This window comes from Balaenoptera ricei, chromosome 20 (assembly GCF_028023285.1).
Source record: "Balaenoptera ricei isolate mBalRic1 chromosome 20, mBalRic1.hap2, whole genome shotgun sequence".
In the NCBI taxonomy this organism is placed as follows: Eukaryota; Metazoa; Chordata; class Mammalia; order Artiodactyla; family Balaenopteridae; genus Balaenoptera; species Balaenoptera ricei.
This window is the reverse complement of record NC_082658.1, coordinates 24878490-24903053: the sequence shown is the minus strand read 5'-3', so window position 1 is coordinate 24903053 and position 24564 is coordinate 24878490. Positions and strand designations below refer to the sequence as shown.

Sequence of the window (24564 nt, the reverse complement as noted above, 5' to 3'; positions counted from 1 at the left end):
GCATAGAGCCCGTGCTCCGCCACAAGAGAAGCCATCGCAATGAGAAGCCCGCGCACCACAACGAAGAGTAACCCCCGCTCTCTGCATCTAGAGAAAGCCTGCGCGAAGCAATGAAGACCCAACGCAGCCAAAAAAAAAAAAGCATCTCTGCTTCTTGGACTCTTATCCATAGTAACAGATTTGGTTACAAGGAAATTAACTGTGATGGGCCATTCAGTTTATTGAGAGCTTTTCCCAGAGAAAAATTCTCTCATTTTTCCAGCGAAAACAAAACAGAAAACCAGTTATCTCTAAATATCTCATTGTGCGGTGCATAGTTCAAGCTTACTGAGGACTAATAGACTGTAAGTTAGTGGTGAATAATGGTTGTATGGCTATAGCTATTAAGGAAATGAGAGAAGCAGATTTTTTTTGGTCAAGAGGCTCTGAAGGTAAGGAGTACAGATGAGACCCTGGCCTTTTGTGACTTCTGTAGTTTTAGGTCTTGTGGCTTTGTGTGCTTTAGTAAGTATAAACTAGATAAGCATTTCTTCACAGATAGATGAATATTTCATTGTTTTCTTATGACTTATTTTTCCCCCTTACTGAGGGATTCTAGTAATGGTTTAAAAACCTTATTTGTGCTCCTTAAGTGAGATTAGGTGCAAATGTTGGGCTAAGCTTTTGTCTCGAGTTGAAAGGTGCTGATTGGAAGATAAGGGGCCTCTCTTTCTATCTACAAATTTAGCTTTGGGGGACTTCCCTGGTGGCGCAATGGTTAAGAATCCTCCTGCCAATTCAGGGGGCACGGGTTTGAGCCCTGGTCCGGGAAGATCCCACATGCCGCAGAGCACCTAAGCCTGTGCTCTAGAGCCCGCGAGCCACAACTGCAGAGCCCATGTGCCACAACTACTGAAGCCTGCATGCCTACAGCCCGTGCTCCGCAGCAAGAGAAGCCACCGCAATGAGAAGCACACACACCGCAACGAAGACCCAACACAGCCAAAAATAAATAAATTAAAAAAAAAAAAATTTAGCCTTTGAATGTGGCCACCAGGTTCAGAAAAAAAGTAGAACGGAGTAAGTTGCTGCTTTGCAGACCACCAGTACATTTTCCCTAGTATTTTATTTATTTGGATCCTTTCCTGTTCTTAGCAGCAGTTTCTTAGGTAATTTCAAGCCATCAAAATGCATAAATAAAGCAAAAGTTCCCGTGAACACTATACCAGTTGTTACTCAAGGTAGTTGTTTCAGGCCTTAATCAATTTCCTTGAGGTAAATAATGAAAAACTAAGAATAGACAGTATATAAACACTAGTACAAGATATAGCTAATGTGCTTTCAGACGGTAAGAGGATCTCGTTGCCACACAGCAGAAGAAGGAATTTTCCTCAGCTCTGCTTGTTGCTATCCATGCATCCTTAGATTGTTACTTTTATTTTATGTACTATGTGTAATCAGTCATTCAATACTTATTGACTGTTTTAAATTCTGGGGGTGGAGTTGTGAACATGTCAAATTCCCTACACTCATGTAGCTTATAGTCTAACTGGGGAAGGCAAAACAGATGTGTAATACATCAGCTGGAGATGTGTGCTGTGAAGGGTAGGATACCGCACATACACACAAGCGTGTGTGAGTTGGGAAAGCCACTCTGATACGCTGATATTTGAGCAGAAACCTGAGATAAGTGAGAGAGTGAACCATTTGAGTATCTGGGGGATAAGCATTATGGGTAGAGGGAACAGCAAGTGCACAGGGTCTGGGGCAGGAGAATGCTTAACCACTTTGAGGAGTATTTTTTTTTGGTGGGGTGGGGGGTGCTGCGCTGTGCAGCATGCAGGGTCTTAGTTTCCTGACCAGGGATCAACCCGTGACCTCTGCACTGGGAGCGCGGAGTCTTAACCACTGGACCGCCAGGGACGTCCCTTTGAGGAATACTTTAGGGGCCAATATGCCTGGAGCAGATAGACCAGAATGGGGAGGAGGAGACAGACCAGAATGAGGTTAGAGTGGGGGACTGATTCTGTGTTATTTATGCCCTGGACTCAGCACCCTTAATGTGGTAGACCAGAGGGTAAATATAAATCTGTTGCATCACAGGAAAGGTTACTTTGACTTTTGGTTTTAATGTATTGGCAGAGTTTGAAAAGTATGAACCTGAGCTTCCAAAATTATTCTGGATCCTGTTCCACCCTTCATCTTAGGCAAAACAGTGTCGTTAATTTTTTTTTTTTTGGTAATTTTGATATGAAAGTAGGATGTGCTTTTGAAAAATTAAAACCCTACAGGAGATCTTGAGTGCTAAGTAAAAGTTTTCCTTCACTCATATCCCCAGAACCATGCCCTAGATATAAAACTACTATTGGTAGTTTTTTATGAATGCTGATAAGTTTCTATACATATATAGCACACATATATATGTACATGTATTTCTTTTTTTGTTATTTATAAAAAGGAAAATATACAGTGGTTTGACATCTTAGATATTTTACTTATTGGCACTCACAGGTCCATCTGTTTAAAGGATATAGAGAATTCCATTATGTTGAAAGTTCAGAAATTATTTAAATTGCCCTGTATTGATTGACATTTATATTGTTTCTCATATTTTAACTTTTTTTTCTTAAAGCTATTTTGAACAGTACTGTAATTGATAGCCTTGTATGTATGTATTTTGGTGTCTTTCTAGAAAATCTGTTGGATAAATTCATAGCAGTGGAATTGCTAGGTCAACAGAACAGCTACCATTTTTAAACTTTTAATATAGACATATTGGTTGTAGTTTACATATTATAAAATAAAACAAACTTGAGTAATTTATTCAGAAGTTATAGATGCGTAGTATCTAAAAAGCTTGCTATAGCAGTGATACTTTACATTTTGTACATAGTGTTTGATCAGTGAGGGTAGTTTTTTGTGTCTAAGATAAATGTGTGGATCTCTAAGATTACGTTTTAAATAATATAGTCCTGGAGAAATGGCAGCCTGCCTATCATATATTAACTCCCCTCTCCCCCAGTACTTGGACTGTTTTTACCCTTTACTTATTTATTTTTTGGTTGTGCTGCAAGGCTTGTGGGATCTTAATTCTGCGACCAGAGATCAAACCCAGGCCCTTGGCAGTGAGAGCATGGAGCCCTGACCACTGGGCCACCAGGGATTCCCTGTTTTTACCCTTTAAAGCTTACTCTGTAAATCTTGTATAATTTTTAAATCCCTTTTAAATGTCTCCTTTACCCCAAGAAAGATAAAGGTTTTTGTAGATTTGCAATTTAGCTTAGCTAATTTATCTTTTTATCTAATTAGCCTTGGCTCACCATCCCTCTCAATCTTAGGTGTTTGATAAACCTTTTGATTGAAGGGACATATAAAAATGAAATAATCAATTCTCTGTGTATTTTCACAAACCACATGAGAAATAGAAAAATGAAGAGATACCCCTTTAGATAAAATGAGCTTTCTGTATTGTTTTTCCTAATATCTTCATCTTCCCATCTTAAGAGGGCCTTGTGCAAACTGCCTGTTTAAAAGTTTGATTATGTATTTTATAAATAAATGAATGAATGAATAATATAAAAGTTTGATTATAGAAGAAGGCTAAATCTTTAAACAAAACCAGCCACCCCTCCAAAAGAATGAATATATTTAATCTGGTCCAAAATTATCAAGGTATGTTTCCTTATATGATAGAAAAGGCCACTTCCTTCTCCATTTTTCATAAGTTTCTTTTGATTTTTGAAAGAAGTTCAGGGGCTTCCCTGGTGGCGCAGTGGTTGAGAATCCGCCTGCCATTGCAGGGGACACGGGTTCGAGCCCTGGTCCAGGAAGATCCCACATGCCGTGGAGCAACTAAGCCCGTGCGCCACATCTACTGAGCCTGTGCTCTAGAGCCCGCAAGTCACAACTACTGAGCCTGTGTGCCGCAACTGTTGAAGCCTGCACACCTAGAGCCTGTGCTCCACAACAAGAGAAGCCCCCCGCAATGAGAAGCCCGTGCACCGCAACGAAGAGTAGCTCCCACTTGCCACAACTAGAGAAAGCCCGTGTGCAGCAATGAAGACCCAATGCAGCCGAAAATAAATAAATAAATAAATTTATTTTTAAAAAAGGACTTCCCTGATGGCACAGTGGTTAAGAATCCACCTGCCAATGCAGGGGACACAGGTTCGAGCCCTGGTCCGGGAGTATCCCACATGCCGCGGAGCATCTAAGCCCGTGTACCACAACTACTGAGCCTGCGCTCTAGAGCCTGAGAGCCACAGCTACTGAGCCCACATGCCACAACTACTGAAGCCCACGTGCCTAGAGCCCATTTTCCACAGAAGAGAAGCCACCGCAATGAGAAGCCCGTGCACTGCGATGAAGAGCAGCTCCTGCTCGCTGCAAGTAGAGAAAGCCCGCGCACAGCAATGAAGACCCAACACAGCCAAAAAAAAAAAAAGTTCAATTCAGATTGGATAACATTGCATAACAGAAAGGAAAGTACTTACTATACATATGACTTGATCAATTTAGCATAGGAAAGTTAAATTCCACCAAAAGAAAATATTCTTGCTTGTAACTTTGTGCCTTTTATTTTTATTTATTTATTTAAATTTGTTTATTTATTTTTGGCTGCATTGGGTCTTCGTTGCTGCGCACGGGCTTTCTCTAGTTGCGGTGAGCAGGGGCTACTCTTCGCTGTGGTATGCGAGCTTCTCATTGCAGTGGCTTCTCGTTGCGGAGCACAGGCTCTAGGTGCGCGGGCTTCAGTAGTTGTGGCACACGGGCTCGGTTGCTCTGCGGCATGTGGGATCTTCCCGGACCAGGGCTCAAACCCGCGTCCTCTGCATTGGCAGGCGGATTCTTAACCACTGCACCACCAGGGAAGCCCAACTTTGTGCCTTTTAAATAAGTTTATGGGCTTAATGACATTTTGGAATTTGAGAAATAATTATCAGAAAAGAAGGAACTATAATTTATACTGAATATATGCAAATGTGTTCAAAGATGCTAGGTCCAACCTGTGGAAGAAAAGAATTTATTGTGGGTGCAAGTTATGACCCTAACAGTACTTACCTTTGATGGATTTAATCTGTAATCAGACATGTACGTGATAAAATGATACCGTAAAAAAAGGTAGAGGAAGGTAGAGAAAAATATGACTTTACAAGCTTAAATCTTTCATCTTGAGATTAAGTTTTTTCCTCCTTTAACAGGACACCTTACAGGAAAACACGAGAGACATTTCTCTATATCAGGATGCCCTCTTTATCATAACCTCTCAGCTGATGAATGCAAGGTAATTGTATTGTCATTTATTCAACATATAGTTATTGAGTGCTTACCATTTGCCAGGCACTTTGCTAAACAGTAGGGATACAGTGTGAACAAAATGGGCAAGGTCCATGTTCTTACATTCTAGTGGAGGAAACATTATAAAAAACAACTGTGTTTTAAAAAAAAACAACGGACAAATGAATTATTCTACGTAATGAGTGTTTTGAGAGAAATTAACAATGAGATTATCTATGGAATATTTGGAACATCATCCTCTAAGTGCTTTGATATTTTCTGTTGAAAATTATCTTCAAAGATTGCTAGGGACCTTTTCCATAAGGAATAATTTGCATAAATATGTGATCTCAATATTTATGCATTAGTTTCTCTTCTTATAAATCTATGAGGACATTTTGCTTTTTAAAAGTTTTTCAAAATTCTTTTCCTCTTTCTTTGTCTGTTTCTGTGGAATACTTCTCGTTTTGTTACTCTCAATCACACCTACTCTTGGCTAATTCTTGTCTTACATTCTTGAAAAATATAGTTCTAAATAAGCTTTGGGATTTGGAATAATGGATTTAGGAGTAGAGCCTAAGATCCTGTTTTGTATGTTTCTGTATGGGTTGTTGCTACCAAGGAGGAACCAAGAAACTAATTATGGGCAAGCAGGAGTTGAAAATGTTACTAATTAAATGCATTGCTCAGGTAGTATTTGGGCAGGTTACCCAAGTTGGTTAGACCAAAGTATTAATTGTTGTTTTTGTGGTTGTTATTTTGCTGAGAAGGCCAGGATAACAGGTTTATTCCTGTTTGGGCCAGTTTCCTCCTGAGAAAAATGAGATTCCCCAGGTAACATTAATTCTCCCTGATTCAGGAATGTGTTCTCTTATTTACAAGTAGACCACAGGAGGGAAAGTTTCATTCTGTGTTGTGTTTAGTCTTTCAGCAAAGTAGCATACTTTCAATGCTTACGTGGATTTTGAGGTTGTGGATACTTACTCTGATCTTCCTTCATCCCAAATCTCTCACATAAGCAAGGCCGTTTCTTCTGCTCTCTGTAGAAGTGGTAGGTCTTCCCATTATCTTCCCATCAGTGTGAGACCAGAGCAAAACAGGAGCAGCTCTTCCAACATCTGCATCAGAAGCTGACAAGGCATTAGATGCTTCTTTCTCTGAAAATAACTGTGATCTCTGGTTTTTGAGACTTGTCCGTTACCACTTGTCTTTAAATATAACGATCTGATACTATGGATGGTTTTACATAAAAGTCTTCTTAAGGTATAACTTTTTAAATTGTTGGCTAATAGCAGTATGAACATGTTGCCTTAAGCAATTTATTTTTTAAAAAAGAAAAAGAAAATTTTCAGTGTGGGGAAGAAAATTCTGAAAAAAGGAACGCATTTCTTCAACTTTCCTCTTTTGTGCTCTTTTTTACAAGGGGAATCAGGCTCAGCATAATCCGTCTTTACTACTGGACCATGTGCTTGTGAGGATCAGGAGAATTTCTGAAAGATACATGTTTTTATTACATTTAGAATCCCAAATGGAAAGATTAGGCTAATTCCTCACATTTACTAAAAACCCCAGAGTTTTTAAAGTACTTGCATGTACAGAATTACTCTGAGTTTTCCAGTAAATGATTGCAATCAGTGATATTACCATTTTTATTCAGTCAAAAGACTGAATTCAATGAGTTTACATTTTCATGGAGGAAGGCAAAATCAACATATAAAATTAGTAAGCAATTAAGAATTTCGTGTAGTGGTAATGTTCTGAGAAATGAAATGGGAAACAGAGAGTGACTGTTTTGGGGGTGACAGGGTATGGCACTGCTTTTGCTTGGGCTGTGGAGAAAGACATTTTATCTGAGTCATGGGTGACGGCAAAGAGGCAGTTAGTTGTGTCTAGGTCCTGAGTAGAAGGATGGGCAAACACAAAGGCCGTGAGACAGGGATAAATGGTTGCATTTGAAGGGTGGAAAGTAGGCCAGTGTGGCTGGAATGTGATGGGAAATGAAGAAGCAGGATCCATATCATGAAGGACCTGTAGGCCTTGGCAAAAGGAGTATGCTTTTGTTCTGACGGCCGTGGGAGGCATTCGGAGGGCTTTAACAGAGGCGTGGTGTAATATCATAAACACTGTTTAAAAATCACAGCTTGCTGGTATGTGGAGAGTGGACTGGAGGGGGCAGGAGTTGACACAGGGTAGACAGGCTGTGTCTGAGGCTTAGGCAGTAGATGGTGGCCTGGTCTAGTGTCATTGTCAGTGGAGATGGTCAGAATTGGTTGGACTCAGGATATGTTTTGGAGGGGGGCAGCCTGATAGAGTTGCTGATGAATTCATTGTGAGGTGGGAGAGAAAGAGAACAATCAAGCATGACGTTCAAGTTTTTGACCTGATCAGTTGTTTAGAAAGTGTTGCTATTTATTGCTACAGGGAAGATTTGGGGTGGAGCAGATTTGTGGGAGAGCGTCAGTCACTCTGTTTTGACCATGCTGAGTTTTAGTGTTGATGTAGAATAGGGAGTTGGATATGAGTCCTCACTGCCCAGAAGATGAATCTGAGACTTGGAGAGCTAATGTGATTTGTCTAAGGTCATAACTACAGAGTTAAGTTTCTCTGTAGACTTGATCCCAAGTATCTAACCTTTTCTTTGTACTTCTTTACTCTGTTCTTGCACTTCCTCACACATACTGTTGCACAATGGAAAGAGTACAGAGGCTCAGAGTCATCAGACTTACTTAAAATCTTAGCTTTACCACCACCTAGCTGTAATTATTTCACTTCTCTGATTCTCGGATAATGGCTGAGAAAACAGAATGTGAAGCTTGCCTTATCTATTTCTTATAGAGATTGTGATAATAAATGTGAAGACCCTTTGAAAGTAAAAGTACAGTGTAAATTCAAGGGATTACTGTTGTATTCTTGCACTTTAAGTAAACATAGTCTTAGAGGCAGGTGGATTGATTGACGTTGTTGATGGTTGCAGGTGAGAGCACAGAGCCGGGATAAGCAGATAGAAGAAAGGATGCTGTCCCACAGGCAAGATGACAACAACAGGCATGCAACCAGGCACCAGGTACGGGCCTTGTTAAAGCTCTGGCCATTTACAGTTTGAGAGCCAAGTCTTGGATCTCCTCTGCCCTGTAATGGTCTTTAGGTATATCCATGCCTCGTTTTCTATGCTGTGTCTGGATAACGGGTCTTCCGGTCATAAACTTAGAATCGTACTTTTTCCAAATAGTGAATTTTCAAGAAAAAAACTTCTACCTCATAAAAGAAGGAATCATGCTACCTAGAATAATAATAATAATGGTAATAATAATATTAGTAATAATAGGTAATCTTGATTATTTGAAAGATTATACTTGCTGTTCTATTTCCTTATTTGCATCCACTTTCTAACCCATCATAATTTACTTTCAGGCCCCTCTGCTCTGGTGGTATGTTTCCAATGTCACCAGTGACTTCCTTAGCATTTGACGCTTGTTGTTTATGTCAGTTTTCTTCTACTTCTCTTTTCTGTTGGATTCCAAGATGGTGCTTCGCTCTAATCTTTCTGCCTCTCTGAACATTCATGCCCATTGATTACATTTAATTCCTTGTTCCCCGCTGAATGCCTTTGGTCTTTCTCTTGCTGTTTTTCTCCCTAGGACTCTATACTTATACCAAGAAGAGATTGTGTTTCTCCTTCAAGGCCTTGTGCAACTCTTAGCTGTTGTAGGAATTCTTCCCAAATCTTCTACCATTAATGAATTTCTTCCGCATGTATTCCTATTTGCAGTGTTCTCAGATTGTTAGTTTAGCCTTTGGCACATATTATATACCCATAGCTCATCATATGGATGTCTGTTTCTGTGGTTAGATTATAAGTGGATAGCAGAGGAGGCATGGTGATGAGGGAGAAGTTTGACTTTGGAGCCAAACAGATCTGGATTTGAATACGGCGATTGTGTTACTCTAGCTGTGTGGTCTTGGGCAGGTCAGCTAACCTCCCTAAACTTTATTTCCTTGAATAATACCTACCTGGCAGTGTAGTCAGCTAAATTATGCATGTAAAGTACCTGTTCCCAGTGCTTGGCAGGTGAAAGCACTCTACACTTGTCTTCATTATCTATCTTGGATTCTAAATCAGTTTTTAAATTTTTATTCATTTTCGTATCAGTACTTGGAAAACTGTAAGCATTCAATAAATGCCTATTGAATTGAAATGATCTTTTATTCCTGTTGTTTCCATCCTTAGTTTATATTCTGTTTGGATTAATATTAAAATATTATACATTTCCTGAGCTCGTATTAACTGACAGGGTAGTGTTCTAGGTGATGAGGGAACCCCATTTGGAGTTTTAAAATTACCGCAGTATTCACAGGGTGCCCATATCGCATCTGGCGTCCCCCCCCCGCCCCCCCCCACCCCGTCTTTGGTGTATGTTACTTTCATTTAGAAACTTAATTACATAATGAGTTTTCTAGCTAACCTCAATTTTCTCCTTCTTTTTAGGCACCAACAGAGAGGCAGTTGCGATATAAGGAAAAGGTTGCTGAACTCAGGAAGAAAAGAAATTCTGGGCTGAGCAAAGAACAGAAAGAGAAATATATGGTGAGAAAAAGTTAAATATTTAATTACCATGAACTCTTGCTATCACATTTGATTCTTTTTGGTTACTGAGATTCTGCTTTTCACATTTGCCATTTGGTGTGCTCTGTAAGTAACAGGACTCTTTGCTGGCAGTTAGAATTCACTATATATACTTCCCCAATACGAGTGGAACTGGGAGTCCTCGAAAAACAAAATACTGTTAGAATTTAGATGAAAAAAAATTGAATCCTTTTAGTTTGTAAACCTCACTTTAGGTTTAAAGGGTTAAATTTACCCGCTCGAACAAATTTCATGATGTTGGAGATGTCTGTGTAAGGAAGAATATTCAAGCTAAGCAGTAGTGCATTTCCTTTAATGGAAGAATAGAATACCTACATGATAAAAGGTATTAAATGGGTGATACATTGTATAATAGGTCTTTTTGTAGTATTTTAATTTATTTTTCTAGTTTTAAAAGTAGTGCACGTTTGTAATAAAAAATATAGAACAATTAAGGAAAGTATTCAGAAATAAACACTAATCCTATTACGTAAAAATAACCACAGCTAGCATTTTGGGATATAACTTTCTAGCTTTTTACAATGCCTTATTTACATAGTTTGGATATTACTATAAGTACAGCTTTTAATTCTGTGTTTTCATTTACCTATCTTAAGCTGATTTCCCCATTTTATTAAAAATTCTTCCAAAAATTTTTTGCACAAAATATTAATTTTTAAGTAAAGATTTATTATAAATATCTTCATAGCGTTTACTTTGAAAATACCAACTATAGGAAAGAAAAATTAAAAAAAAAAATCACCCTCCCAGATATAAACCACTGTTAACGTTTTGGCATCTTCTTCTGATGTGTATTTTTATTTTTCCATGGAGTTGGACTCTTTGTTTCTTTAGTCATTAGAATAGATTATTAAAAGTATGGTTTGTGAATACTTAGCATGGCTTCATTAAGACAGAAATATGCCCAACTATGTATTTGCCTTTGTGGTAGTCATCACTGTCTTAAAAATGATACCCTTACGAGTAAATGGAGATGGTCCAGTTTGAGATGTGTGGAGGCTGTGGGGTGAGTTTGTAGCTAAACACCTGCTCCAGACTGTGCTGGGTTTGTAGAGAGAGGGAAGGCTCTAGAAGTGGGCTGTTGGGGGGAAGTTGTATGCTTCCCCTCTGTCTTGTTCAGTTTTTTTATCTACAAGTTGGGTAGAGGTGTAATAATACGATAATACCATTTATTGAGTTCTTATGTGCTAGGTAGGCACTGTGGTTATGTTGCTCCCATAATCTTTGTTACAAAGATGGATGGTATTTCACCTGTTTTATAGATGGGAAACTGAGATTTAGAGAGGTAATTTTCCCAGAATCATACAGGTAGAGAGAGTGTCTGAAGTAAAAGCTGAAATTTACCTTACATTTGCTTTCCACTAGTTTGGGCTAGGTTATTTGGACTGAACCTTCCTGGTAAAAATGCTGGATAGGATTTTTTAAAGCTTTTTAAAAAAAATTCATGAAACTAGAAGAAATAACTTATACTTAAAACCCAAGTATTAGATAACAGCCCAAATTTAAAAAGATATCCATCAGATGGGGCCAGATTAAGCGGAAGAAATTTTAATAGGGGTAAAGATGCTGGTGGGTGGTTTCTTCATATGGTAATATATGAGCGAAGTCTACTGAGTTCTTCCTGGGATGAGCCATCTGCTCCTCTAAACAACCATTATCTTCTATTCTCTGGGTAGGAGGTGGAGTCTAGGACAGAGTGGGAAGGGCTAGAATCAAAGGTTAAAAGCCAAGTTTCCCGTGTGGAATTTCTTGTGAAAGGATATTTGTGTAGTGACTGCCATGGTAAGATTTGTTACTTATTTAAAACTGGATTATTTCTGTGATTCTAATTTTCTCTGTCTGTTCTGTCCCTTGTTCTTGCTTAATATTGAGTAAAACATTTCTCAGAGGCCAGCCTTTTTTCCAGTGCACTTGGGCTGGAGTTCTAAAGTGGGAGCATTACGGTACCTTTGGTGGATCGTGTAGTGGTGGGTGCTGCAGCAGTTCAAGTGAAAGAGTTTACAAAAGACTGCTTAGTCCAACTGCCCCTTCCTACCTGCAGATTTTATTCAGTCTAAAATCTTAGACTCGAAGGCTTAGAGATTCTAGTTTTTATTTGGTTTTGTTTTTAAATGGGGAGTATCCACCAAGGTTCCTTCCAGATCTCAGGATTCTAGGAATTGGTAGTGCCTTTGGGTTTGTTATATTTTATTTCTTTGTATTGTCACGCACATTTTCAGAGAAAGAAATGGAAGCATAGAGTTCCAAAGAATGAAACTCACTTTTGGAGAGATTATAAGAGCATTTCCTTTCCAGGTTCACTAGGGTGGGTAGTGGGTGTCTTCTGGAATTAACCTGTCTGGTAAATAGTTTATTTTGTACTCAATCCCTAGTGCCTAGTATAATGCCTAGGAAATAGTAGGCACTAAATAAATAGCTTACGGTTGTTCTTGGCCCTCTGGTTGGCATCCATTGAAATGCAATAGATTAAATTCTTAGAAGCAGAGAGTATCACGCTCTGGTTATTTTCCTAGGAACACAGGCAGACCTATGGGAACACTCGGGAACCTCTTTTGGAAAACCTGACTAGCGAGTATGACTTGGATCTTTTCCGAAGAGCACAAGCCCGGGCTTCAGAGGATCTGGTGAGTAGTAAAACCTCCAAGCTGAGGACCACTTGGGAGGGGCACTTGGAACTGCCAAGAAAAATGATGAGCAGTCAGTTTGATGGGGATTAAATATACCTTGCTGGTTGACTCTTTCCCCTTCCCCCAGCCATCCTTATTTGAGAATTTCTTCCTTCCCATTCATATTTAAAATTAATTACCCCTCCTCCCTTCCCTTGTCCCTTAAAGTTTTTCCTCCCCACCTCAACTCCTGGAAGGACCTGTTTGGTGTAGGTGGTTAGCTGGGTAAAACAACAGGTATCCCTTTGTGTCAGGTGGATAATTTGCAATTCCGAGAACCTGTAGACTGGGAGATAACCCCTCTCTGTTGTCCTCTTAACCGAAACAGGAACTCCCCTTTGCAGGGTTGCCTCAGCCCTTCATTACAGCTATAAAAGAATAAAAAGAATGGTGAAAAGGAATAATGGACACAGTTGTTGTCAGATATTTTAGAATTATTCTTTGACACAGCCTAGTTTCATGTATTAAGATGGTTTCCTCTTCTGATTTTTATTTATAGTTACCATTTAGTTTTGATTCCCTAGGCAGAATTTTCAACAATTTTGCTTTAAGAAAATTGTGATTGAGGGGTCTTCCCTGGTGGTCTAGTGGTTAAGACTCTGTGCTTCCATTGCAGGGGGCATGGGTTTGATCCCTAGTCTGGGAACTAAGATTCCTCATGATGCACGGTGCGGCCAAAAAAAAGAAAATTGTGATTGAGTTTACCTCGGATTTAATGAATTAAATGTCTTCAAGGAAATTTAGCTTGTAAAGTGAATTTCATCTTCCTCTTTAAAAAAATTATATTGAATACTTTATTTAAAAATTCTCGAATAGACTTGTTGGAAGTTATGTGGGAGGCAGGGTTTGATAGCTGCCCTTGGCTAGGCTGGGTTGCTGCTGCTGGTTTTCTCTGTCCTATTCTGGAACAGAGCATTTCCTAGGCCAGCTTTTCACAACTCTTTACCTGGTTATTCAGAATTATTTCTGTAGCCAACTCATAGCCGCTGAGTGGGGACAGGCATCCAAAAATATCTTCTACTTTCTAGCTTTAGATTCCAGAATTAAAGCATCATCCCTCTTTCAAAAATATTTTTTAAAGGACCTAAGTTGAGAAGATGGCTGCCATGGGTGTATGTCATGCAGATCCTCGCAGCTTTATAAAAGCTGCAGATATGTAAAGCACAGTCTAGAGAATCTTTTGTTTAGTTTTAGAATGTTTCGTAAAGGTGTAGGGAGTATTTGTGATAGATTGCCTTTTATAATTCAGTTTGGTTCTGGCTGGTAAAAATAAAACTTTACCGAGGACTTGTTCTGATGTTCAGGAGATGAGGCCCAAAGTGTGGTAGGGAGCAGAGAAAAGCCACTATTGAGATCTGTGCTCTGGGCAGTGCAGATAGTACATTTTCTATAAGCTTCGTGGTTCTGGTTATCTGTGCTCCTGTTGTTCTCTTCAGTGCAAGTTTCTCATGAGATAGAAGCCAAATGTCATATTTTTTTTTCTCATAGCCTAGCATGGTGGCGTGCACACAGCTTAAAACTACAGAAATGATCAATTCTAATCCTCCTTGGACTTAATTTCTTGTCTACAATAGGAGAAGTTAAGGCTGCAAGGCCAAATCACAGAGGGGAGCAACATGATTAAAACAATTGCTTTTGGTCGCTATGAGCTTGATACGTGGTACCATTCTCCCTATCCTGAGGAATATGCACGACTGGGACGTCTTTACATGTGTGAATTCTGTTTAAAATACATGAAGAGCCAAACAATACTCCGCCGACACATGGTAAGTTGTTTGGGGGTCCATGACCATGGTGGTGATAAGCTATGGGATCTCTAGATTTAGACATCTATCTAAGCACCTCTAAGTGGTCCACAGAAATGGGACGAAGGCACAGGAAATTGAAAGCCACATTTCAGAGTCGGGATATACAGCCTGTGGCAAGCCTGGGTGGCCCTTAACCACATCCTGTCATACTCATCTCCCTGTCTTTTTTCTTGCTGCCTGCTCTCGTCTGTTTCTCCCTTGGGATATGAATTACCTCTGCCCACAGCTTTTCTGTGTCTCAACTAGATGAAAATAAATGGACTTCATTAGATAGACCTTCATTAGGCAGAACTGGGACGCGACTAACCTTTTGTATCCCTAGCAGCTAGCGTGGGCAGTTAATGCCCCATAAATGTGTGTTAAATGAACACTTGCTTAAGAAAGACAAATTACGAAATTAACAGAATGGGTCCTTAGGTCAGCCTCTCCCTTGAGTTGCTTAGTGTTTTCTGGTTTCTGAATGGTCTTATTCCTGTGAAAATAGGAATAAACACTTGAATCTGATTTTATTGTTGACAAATGTGCTCACTAGGTATTTTGCAGTTTTAAGCCATTTTTCTTTCCCTAGTTATGGAATGAAAAGTCTTGTCTTAAAGGGAATTTCTGCCATGGAGCAGGGTTGGGGAAGGGTCAGAGGTGGAGATTAGTCTGTCAGGCGGGGAAACCTATCTTTTTGCTTATTTCCATAGTCACAATGTAACTGTGGCTCTTAGGCCTTTTAGGGTGTCTCTTTTCCCTTCCCCTTCCGTCTTTATTTCCCAGGATTTCCACATGCTGAGAATCTATAACCCAGACTTCCTATGATCTCTGTCATAACACTCTTCTCCCCAGTTTGGTGATAACTGCTTTTTTGTGTTCCCAACTCTGGAGTATGTAGTGGCCCAGAACTGCCACTGCTAATTAAGCCCTCTAGACTCCAGCCCCCTAGACGGGGTGGGGAAGGATGTGGGGAGGGGGGAGGGGGAGGGAGGGCAGGTGGGGGATGAGTGAGGACTGGACTCCATGATTGAAGACCATGGAGATAACCTAATTTAGGGTTTGCTATGTGAAAGACTGGTATTTTTATTGATATGAACTGCTTAACTATATATGCCCTTTTTCTTTTTGTTTCTGTTTATTTAGTGGCACTAACCAAGGAAGTAGCTAAAAGGCAAGAAATAGTAGTAGGGGGAGAAAACAAAGGGCCTAGATAAATCTGAGGATCAAGTAAACATTCTGAATATTTGAGGTTCGCTACTGTATTATATGAGTTATAAAAATTGAATTTCAGGAAATAAAAACCTATTTTAATTCACACCTCTGAAGATTCCTGTTGCTTTAGGCATCATCACAGAAATGGGCTTTCTTTGGCCATTTGGCCAACAGTTTGGCTTCTGTTTCTGAACAGATAATTGTTGTTAGTTTGCTTATTGTTGGGAAAAGCCAACATGAGTAAAGGTGTGGAGATAGGAACAAACTACAGGTGGAGCTTTCTTGAAACAAGACCAGTTACTGAATATGTGGCCTTACATGTGACAAATTGGGGCATGATTCTTGAGTTGACCAAGAGTCACAATAAAATTTAATAAAAAAATATTCCATATACATATGCCTTTTAAGTGATATTTTAAAAAGTATTTTACATAAAACCTTTTAAAAATTCACCTATTTACAGCAGTGGCTTCCCGGCTGCATTAAATCTATTAGCAATTGAGGGTGAGGAAAGGAGTACCTTGTGCCCCCTTGTGGCCAGGTCAGTGTCCGTTGTCCTGTCTTCCTCCCCCCTCCGCTCCCCCTGCTTCCTGCTGCTCAACCAGGCTTCCTTGCCTTTTTTTTTTTTTTTTTTTTTTTTAAGCCACAGAAGGACATGCTCCTATTTCATTATAGTATAACAAAGTGAACACTTGGAGAGGGGGGCATGGTTTTTATCACTGGGTCTGTTTTCTAATCTGAAAAAAAGAAGACCGTAATGGTTTAGGTGGTAATGAGAAGTTTCTGGTAAAGGTGAGAGTACCTTTACTTAGCAACTCTCAGCTGCTGGAAATAAGCTGCTTAAGAATTTCCTGTTGGCACAAGGCATTTTATAATAAGCTAGGGTATTTTTTTTTATTTATCTTGCTTTTACGTGGTAGATGATTTTAATCTCCTGGGTTGGAACAGTGCCAGAATATAATCCAGAAAACCTGTTCCAAACTGCTATAAAAATACCATAAATATATTGCAGTGACTTTAGAAGCCTTTATTTGTTTCACTAAAAAGAAAATCTGTTTTGCTGTATGTTCTCAAGTTTGTCCAACTGTCCATCTCAGCTAACTAAATTTGACCTGTGATTCCTTTTCCCTTTTGAGCAGCAGTCTTACTGGGAAGGTTTGTTTCTCTGATGTGAATTCCATTCTCTTGCAGGCTAAGTGTGTGTGGAAACACCCACCCGGAGATGAGATATATCGCAAAGGTTCAATCTCTGTGTTTGAAGTGGATGGCAAGAAAAACAAGGTAAAAAGTGCTGACATCAGAAAAAGGGGTGATAGTGTTGTACATTCACAGGTTTCAGAAATTTGTTTTATCTCCATTTCACCTCGTAAAGAAGATAGAGCTCTTCTATTGGCCAAAATACACAATTTCTGCTTCATTAACAATAATGGTATGATCTTTAAATTTTAGGCCTTTATCTGATAAGTATAAGAATCACTGACCCACACATAAACGTTGTTTCTCTACTTCCAGATCTACTGCCAAAACCTGTGCCTGTTGGCCAAGCTTTTTCTGGACCACAAGACATTATATTATGATGTGGAGCCCTTCCTGTTCTATGTTATGACAGAAGCAGACAACACTGGTTGTCACCTGATTGGATATTTTTCCAAGGTCAGCAGGATCTGGAGATTAAGAAGCTGATGACCAGAGCAGGGTGATTGATGTTGGCATATGGTGACTCAGATCACTGACGGAAAGAGGCAGTTCCCTGGGCAATGATGACAGCCCTTCTCTTAAAGGGTGGCGGGGCGGGGGGTGGAAATACACGTATCAAAGATTATTCAATGAAAGTGTGCAATTCTTTATTAAAAGCTTCTGATTTATTCATTTCTGGACTTGTGGATTGAAGCTGCCCATTAATTACTGGCCAGGGCCCTGCCTACTAACCCACAAGCCCACATCTTGTAGTCAAGCCAACCAACTCTCCTGGCTTTGCTCTCCTCTGTGTTATTAGCTTAAAACCAGGAATACGTTCCTTTTGCCTGGTTTTCTAGCTGGGCTCCTTCAGTTGATAATGCCAATGTGCCTTTAAAGACTCAAGGCCAGATTTTGCTTATGACTTTTTAATATAACAACTTTATTGAAATATAATTCCCCTACCATACAATTCACTCATTTAAAGTGTATGGTGTAGTGGTTTTTAGCATATTCACAGAGTTGTGCAACCACCTGGCAGTCACCACAATCAGTTTTTGTTACCCTAATAAGAAACCCCATACCCATAAGTAGTCACTCCTCATTTCCACTGATTCCCTCCCAACCCCACTGTCTCTATAAGTTTGCCTGTTCTGGGCATTTCACATAAATGGAATCAAGCAATATGTGATTTAATTGTGTTTTGACCCCTTTCCAGAATGGGGACTTACTGTTTGGATTCCCTCCCTTCTCCAGTAGGCAACAGTCTTTTGAAATACTGCTTTTAAAGAGGGCTGCTCTAGACTGACTCAGCGTTCTAAACCTTCTTGCCTTGCTCTGTGCCTGTAAGGAACCCATAGTCAGCCCCCTTAAGATGAGACTGGAAATCTTAGAGCTAGGGAAACCCTGGGATCATCATAAAGGGTGTGGATGTACCAGCTGTGAGCCTGACAGCCACTCCTCAGGACTAGTTAGCATATATTTTGCAAGCAACCTTGTTTTGTATCTGTGGGACTGCTGACACCTTTGGTTCCAGATTCTCATGACCCGCTCATCTGTTTGCTCTTGATTTTAGGAAAAGAATTCATTCCTCAACTACAATGTATCCTGTATCCTTACCATGCCTCAGTACATGAGACAGGGCTATGGCAAGATGCTCATTGATTTCAGTAAGTGAAACAGGAAAGTCATAAGTTCCACAAGCAGGGACCATGTGAATATTGTTGTTTGTCTTTTTGTCCTGTGATCTGTCTATGCAATTCCTGGCACGTAGTGGAATTACACTGGTATTAAGTGAATGAGTAAGTGGAAGAAATCTGAACATTGTCAGTTGGCCTGATACACATTGAACACTCAGATGAATACAGGACCCTGAGTTGGTACCCATCGGTGGGAGGTATAGAGGATAGTAAAGTAAGCTCTTTAGGATTATCCCAGTTTGAGACTTATGAACAGCACATACATGCATAAGGCTTCAAATTTGTTCTTGGGTGTTAGGAATTTTAGTTTTGTAAGCTTTTGTCTAGAGGCAGTTGTCTTATTAATCATGGATTCTGTATTTGGGAATTTGCGTACTCGTTAAAATTTATTCATAAGCCCAAAATCAACCAACATGCCCATGTCAGCCAAAAAAAAAAGTCACCATGCATTCCCAGATGAGGTTAAACAAGGTGCCTTGTTTCGGCTCTCTGTGTTTAAGCAAGTGTCCTTTTCATGGTCTATTAGTACCATGTCATTCATATTTTTGTGCCTTTTTTTTTAATCTTTATTTATGTGGCTGCACCAGGTCTTAGTTGTGTGGGATCTTCGTTGCCTCGTGCGAGATCTTCGTTGTGGTGTGCGGGACCTTTAGTTGCGGCATGCATGCGGGATCTAGTTCCCTGACCAGGAATCAAAACCTGGGCCCCCTGCATTGGGAGCGCGGAGTCTTAACCACTGGACCACCAGGGAAGTCCCCATATTTTTGTGCTTTCCGTTACTGATTTTCTTTTCCTTTTTTTTTTTGGCCGCACCGCACAGCTTGTGGGATCTTAGTTCCCCGATAAGGGATTGAACCTGGGCCCTTGGCAGTGAAAGCGTGGAGTCCCAACTACTGGACCGCCAGGGAATTCACTGTTGCTGATTTTAAATGGTCCCTAAGCGTAGTGCTGAAGTACTGTCTAGGAAGGCTGTGATGTGCCTTACAGAGAAAGTGTGTTTTATAGATAGGTTTTATTCAGGCACACATTATTGTGCTGTTGGCTGTTAGTTCACTGTTAATGAATCAACGATATGTATTAAATAGGTATTTTTAAACAAAAGCACATAAAACGAGGCTATGTATTGATTGGTTGACAAGAATGTGACCAGCAGCCCACAGGAACCTAACCCTGTATCTCCCCTAAGAGCAGTGGTTCAATGTTCGCTAATTCAGTGTTCACTGTGACTTTGTAGAATATAACTACTGTAAATAATGAGATTCAGCCGTGTTTTATTCGATATTCACTGTAACATGACATATTTTAGTCAAATTAGAATTCTTAGAAACAGCTTTGTGATCCTTTTTTTTTTTAAGCCATCTGGTAAGAGATGAATCAGGAAATGGCATAATCCACTAAGGGTGTGAGGGGATTGTATATCTTTGAATAGGTAACACCTATTTTATAAACTTAACTTTGTGGAAATTTTCAAACATATACAAAAGTAGCATAATAGTATAATAAACTCCCCTGTAATGATTACCATTTTATGGCCAATCTTGTTTTACCTATAGTCCCACCCTCAACTATTTTGGCATCTCTAAAAGAATAAGGTCTGTTATACTTAAAAAATACCAAAAAACCAAAAAATTCCTTAATGTCATAAATTATACTATTCAAATTTTCCTTATTTTGTGATTTTGTTCTTTTAAAAAAAATTATTTTTACTCAAATCCAGATAGAACTGATATTGGGATTGATAGATGTAGCTTATAAATCACTTTTAGTCTAAAAGTTCCCACTCCATCTCTTTCTTTTTTTTCTTTGCTATTTATTTGTTGAAGAAAGCAGGTTAATTATCCAGTAGAGTTTCCCGGGGTATGAATCTTGCTGACTGCATCCCCATGGTGTTGAAAGTTAGACGTTTAGATGTTAAAACTAGCGACTTAGTGAAATTCAGATAGTATCCATCCCCGTCCCCCTCCCCGCCCCCCACCAGTATTTCATAGGCAGTACTGAGATAACCCATTCTTAAAGTTCAAAAATTTGAAAAAGATTAATAGCTGTATAGTGAAATGGCTTCCCAATCTCTGTTCCCATCTACCCTGTTTTTTGTTTTTGTTTTTGTTTTTGTTTTTGCTTCTCGGCTTTTTTTTTTTTTTGGCTGCACCACTCGGCTTGTGGGATCTTAGTTCCCCGACCAGGGATCGAACCCAGGCCCCAGGCAGTGAAAATGCTGAGTCCTAACCACTGGACTGCCAGGGAATTCCTTATCTACCGTGTTCTTAACACATACCTACAGATAACCGTTGATAAGTTTCTAGTGAAGCCTTCCAGAGTTTTTTTAATGTCTATTAGAAGTAAATGTAAATACACATTCATCCCCTTTTGTTTGTACAAAGGCAGCCAACATTGTATTGCATTAAATGACTGAACCCTAATTGATATTGCAAAGCAGACTCTGCTCCTTAAATCTTTTTCCATGTTGGTACATTGTTCTTACTAGGGTGAGACACAGTATCTGTATTGTTCCCTGGCAGGTTATTTGCTTTCCAAAGTGGAAGAAAAAGTTGGCTCCCCAGAGCGTCCACTCTCAGATCTGGGGCTCATAAGCTACCGCAGTTACTGGAAAGAAGTGCTTCTTCGTTACCTGCATAATTTCCAAGGCAAAGAGATTTCTATCAAAGGTTGGTTTTTGACTCTTAGAAAATGGTTGTTCCTCAAGATGTTAGCTCCACTGAATATTCTGACTTTTCTATTTGGCCCTGTTCATGCTTTGTAACCTGCAAAGAAAATGCCCCATTCTGTGTTTCATCTGAATATGAGAGCAGAAGACCCACTAATGTGGACCACTCACTAAAGGTGCCGCAGGATTCCAGAGTGTTTGGCCCTTGGGACTGGTTATATGATTTGGTTTCTTGGGACTGGTTATATGATTTGGTTTCTTACAGAGAAAATGTGTTTTATAGATAGGTTTTATTCAGGTATACGTTATTGCATCTCAAATCTCAGGTTGCTGACACTTTAATTCTCAACAAAAGTCAAGAAAGAAGAAAAACTTCAAGTCTTTTGGCACACACAGGAACTTCTGACATCCCTGAATATTTATGTGAGGATGGAAGAATTTAGTTTGGTCTGTCTTTGACCTTGATTTCTATAGGGGCCAAGTGGTTTCCTGCTGTAATATCCGTCTTCTCTAGTTATTTTAACTGGTCAAATGAATGCTTTGTAAATTTCTTCTGAATAGCTTGGGTCAAGTAGTGAAGATTCCAAACATTTGGAGTCTGCATCTAGATTTCCTCCAAGGGAAAGGGGGCCTTGGTGGGGCGGGGCGGGGGTGGTGTCTGCATTTTGGCCAAGTTCTCAGTAGCTCTTCTGTTTCAGAAATTAGCCAGGAGACAGCTGTGAATCCTGTGGACATTGTCAGCACTCTGCAAGCCCTTCAGATGCTCAAATACTGGAAAGGAAAACACCTAGTTTTGAAGAGACAGGTAAAGTTACTATCAGCCTCTTGCTCATTGCTTAATGTCCCTTGAGGCCTAGCAGAGCAAAGTGGGGCCTTCACACCTTACAGGTAACCTTCCCTTCGTAAAGGAGTCTGACTCTGCATCCTTTACTTGGTCTCATTGTTAGGCTTATCTTAAGCTCCCATCTCAGATTTGAATGACAGACGTGTAAGCAGCTCCAGTTAAGCAGCTTTATGTTGCACAGTCATACTTCTATCCTTTGATGATTTTCTTAGATCGGATGAAGAGTGCCTATCTGTGGAGGAGAATCTTCATAAACTCCAGGTCCTGTGGAAGTGGTTTTAAATTCCTTTAACAAATGCCATCGCAACTCATGCCAATTTAAAATTTTTTTAAGTTGACTTGTAACGTTTAATGATGGAAGATGAATGATGATTTTCAGGTCTTACCGAGGGCATAGTAGGAAGAAATGGATTAGGTAGGAGAGCACTAGGTAAATCAAAAGATAATTTTTTTTTATATTCCTGTCTCACACCTTAGTATATTATTAAATCTTTGGCCATTTCTTCTTTGCTAATAATCATTTTGGAATCCACTTATAAACATGTATAAGTTGAATGTATATAATAATTTTTCCCATTGTTCTCCCTCAGGACCTGATTGATGAGTGGATAGCCAAAGAGGCCAAAAGATCCAACTCCAATAAAACCATGGATCCAAGCTGTTTAAAATGGACCCCTCCCAAGGGCACTTAAAGTGACCGGTTACTCCGAGCCAGCGAACCCCAGCAGTAGGAATCCGTACCCTAGGGATCTGTCTGTCATTTCTGTTGCTCTTGTGATTGGCAAGTACAGTATCCTTTGGGAAGGCCATCCCCCTCAGGACTGTCCTGGCTCCGACCTTCGTGTACACTGCAGACGCTGGTTCTGAGGAACTGTTGTTTCGGCCTCAGTGAGGTTGCCTGGATGGGATCTGTATTAGACTTGAGTGCAGATCCCTCGTAGCACTGACCCAAGGTGTTCTGTTTTGGTACTGTACCTGTCCAGTCACTGGTTCTCTCCTCTGGCCCCATGAGGTTGTGTCGTGTCTTCTAAACTTTGTAATAGTGCTTCTTCTTGCTGCCCAGTCACCAGACCACCAACTACGGTTACCGCCACCAGGACCTTCCCAGTTACTCCTTACCTGTGTTCTTGGAGGGGCAGGGAAGAGGTAACACTTCTGAGTGTGTGTGTGTCCTGGGAGGGGTCCCTTCCCTTTAGATTTCATCTCACTTTAAGTTTTTTCCTCCATTTTTACTGAAAGACCTGTTTTTGATCAGTATCAGGCTGACCAGAGCCAAATACTTTTGAAGACTTGCAGGGATTCGTCTTGGTTACAGCACATTATCTGAATGAGATGGAGAAAGAATTGAGAAGTGGTGATTCTGTATTTGGATTTGAGTTCACCTGTGGGCAGTGGGCAACGTCTTGGTGGAAGGGAATGGAATGCTACTTTTTGCCTCACCAGAAAGTGCCCAGTAGTAAACGTTTTCTTCTCTTTACTCCCTGCCCGTCTTTACGTTTGCAGGTGCCAAAATAATTTCCAGTTCTCCCTTTCATGCTGCATGTTAAATGGTTAATTATACTGCAGAAACCTTTTCACCAGTATTAGTCTGATATAGCATACCTATACTTCCACATAAGTTACACTGCTTTTGTCTGAACATCCTTGGAGAAGTGATTGAAAATGACTTCCGTGTCTCAGCCCATGACTCAGCAAGGCATAATGGCCACCGCTGCCAAGGTTTGCTTCCCTTTTCAACAGTGCCTCACCCTCCCTCTAAGACTGAAGTGCTTATGCCCTTCCAAGAACTCCTCCTCCATTTCCTTTTTGGGATTTACCACCATCTCCCCATTCTCTGGTCTCCTATTTTTGGTGGTGTTTAAGTGAAGGAAGAGATGCTCCCTCTAATTTCTCTCTAGCCCATTATAACCTGCTATCTTGGGGCAGCTTTTGATGTATGACATGTCACCCTTTCCAACTTGGTCTCCTACAACACCGCTGTCTTCATGTGGAACCCTCACCACAATCCCAACTCTGGTCATTTGTGCCTTTCTCTTGTCATCTTTGTACACTACTTATATTCACTGTGGGTTGGGGGGAGCTAATTTTAAGCATGTTCAGTGGCAGCTCCCTGCCAGTTTCAGTGTCACTGTTAAAATTTATCCAAAAGCAACTTCACTGGGGGTTTTCTTAAGGGGTAAAGGCCTTTTACAGAAGCTAATCCTTCCCCACATGTGGTAGAATGTGCTGTTCTGTATCTACTCCTCAATAAAGCATGTTCTCTGCTCAAGTCTGTTTCACCCAGGAGCTCTCATTTGAGTACAGAATGGTGCCACTGACCTGCTGCTAATAGGTAATGCACTTGGGATTTATTTTCCTAGCAGTAAACTGACTGTTGAGGGATGTGGTTTGTGGCTGGGGAAGGTTGTTTCTTCCTCTGTGATGCAGGGTATCTGTGGAGGGAGTGCTTACTCTGAGCTTGTTTAGTTGATGGGATAAACTCTCCCTGCCACACTCTGGTTCCAGATAATAGGTATGCATAGCAATAAGTAGTCTGTATTATCCATTCTTCCATTAAGTTCATTAAGTTCAAGGACAGAAAACCCAGCAGGAAGTTAGGATACGTGGGGTTCA

General features: G+C 40.2%; 1 protein-coding gene across 5 annotated transcripts in view; it reads left to right on the top strand.

Moving 5' to 3' along the window:
• Nucleotides 1-24220, top strand: part of KAT7 (lysine acetyltransferase 7) — a 31534-nt gene extending 7314 nt beyond the window's left edge. For 3 of the 5 annotated variants that reach the window (XM_059908825.1, XM_059908823.1, XM_059908827.1), the window contains 11 exons: nucleotides 5181-5263; nucleotides 8231-8320; nucleotides 9743-9841; nucleotides 12415-12525; nucleotides 14142-14333; nucleotides 16758-16847; nucleotides 17079-17219; nucleotides 18319-18412; nucleotides 20962-21108; nucleotides 21806-21912; nucleotides 22542-24220. In XM_059908825.1, coding sequence (XP_059764808.1) covers nucleotides 5181-5263; nucleotides 8231-8320; nucleotides 9743-9841; nucleotides 12415-12525; nucleotides 14142-14333; nucleotides 16758-16847; nucleotides 17079-17219; nucleotides 18319-18412; nucleotides 20962-21108; nucleotides 21806-21912; nucleotides 22542-22643 — 1256 coding nt within the window. In that variant the 3' untranslated portion in view covers nucleotides 22644-24220. The remainder of the gene's footprint in view (nucleotides 1-5180; nucleotides 5264-8230; nucleotides 8321-9742; nucleotides 9842-12414; nucleotides 12526-14141; nucleotides 14334-16757; nucleotides 16848-17078; nucleotides 17220-18318; nucleotides 18413-20961; nucleotides 21109-21805; nucleotides 21913-22541) is intronic. The other 2 variants (XM_059908826.1, XM_059908824.1) reach the window with 1 other exon arrangement.
• The last annotated feature ends 344 nt before the right edge of the window (nucleotides 24221-24564 follow it).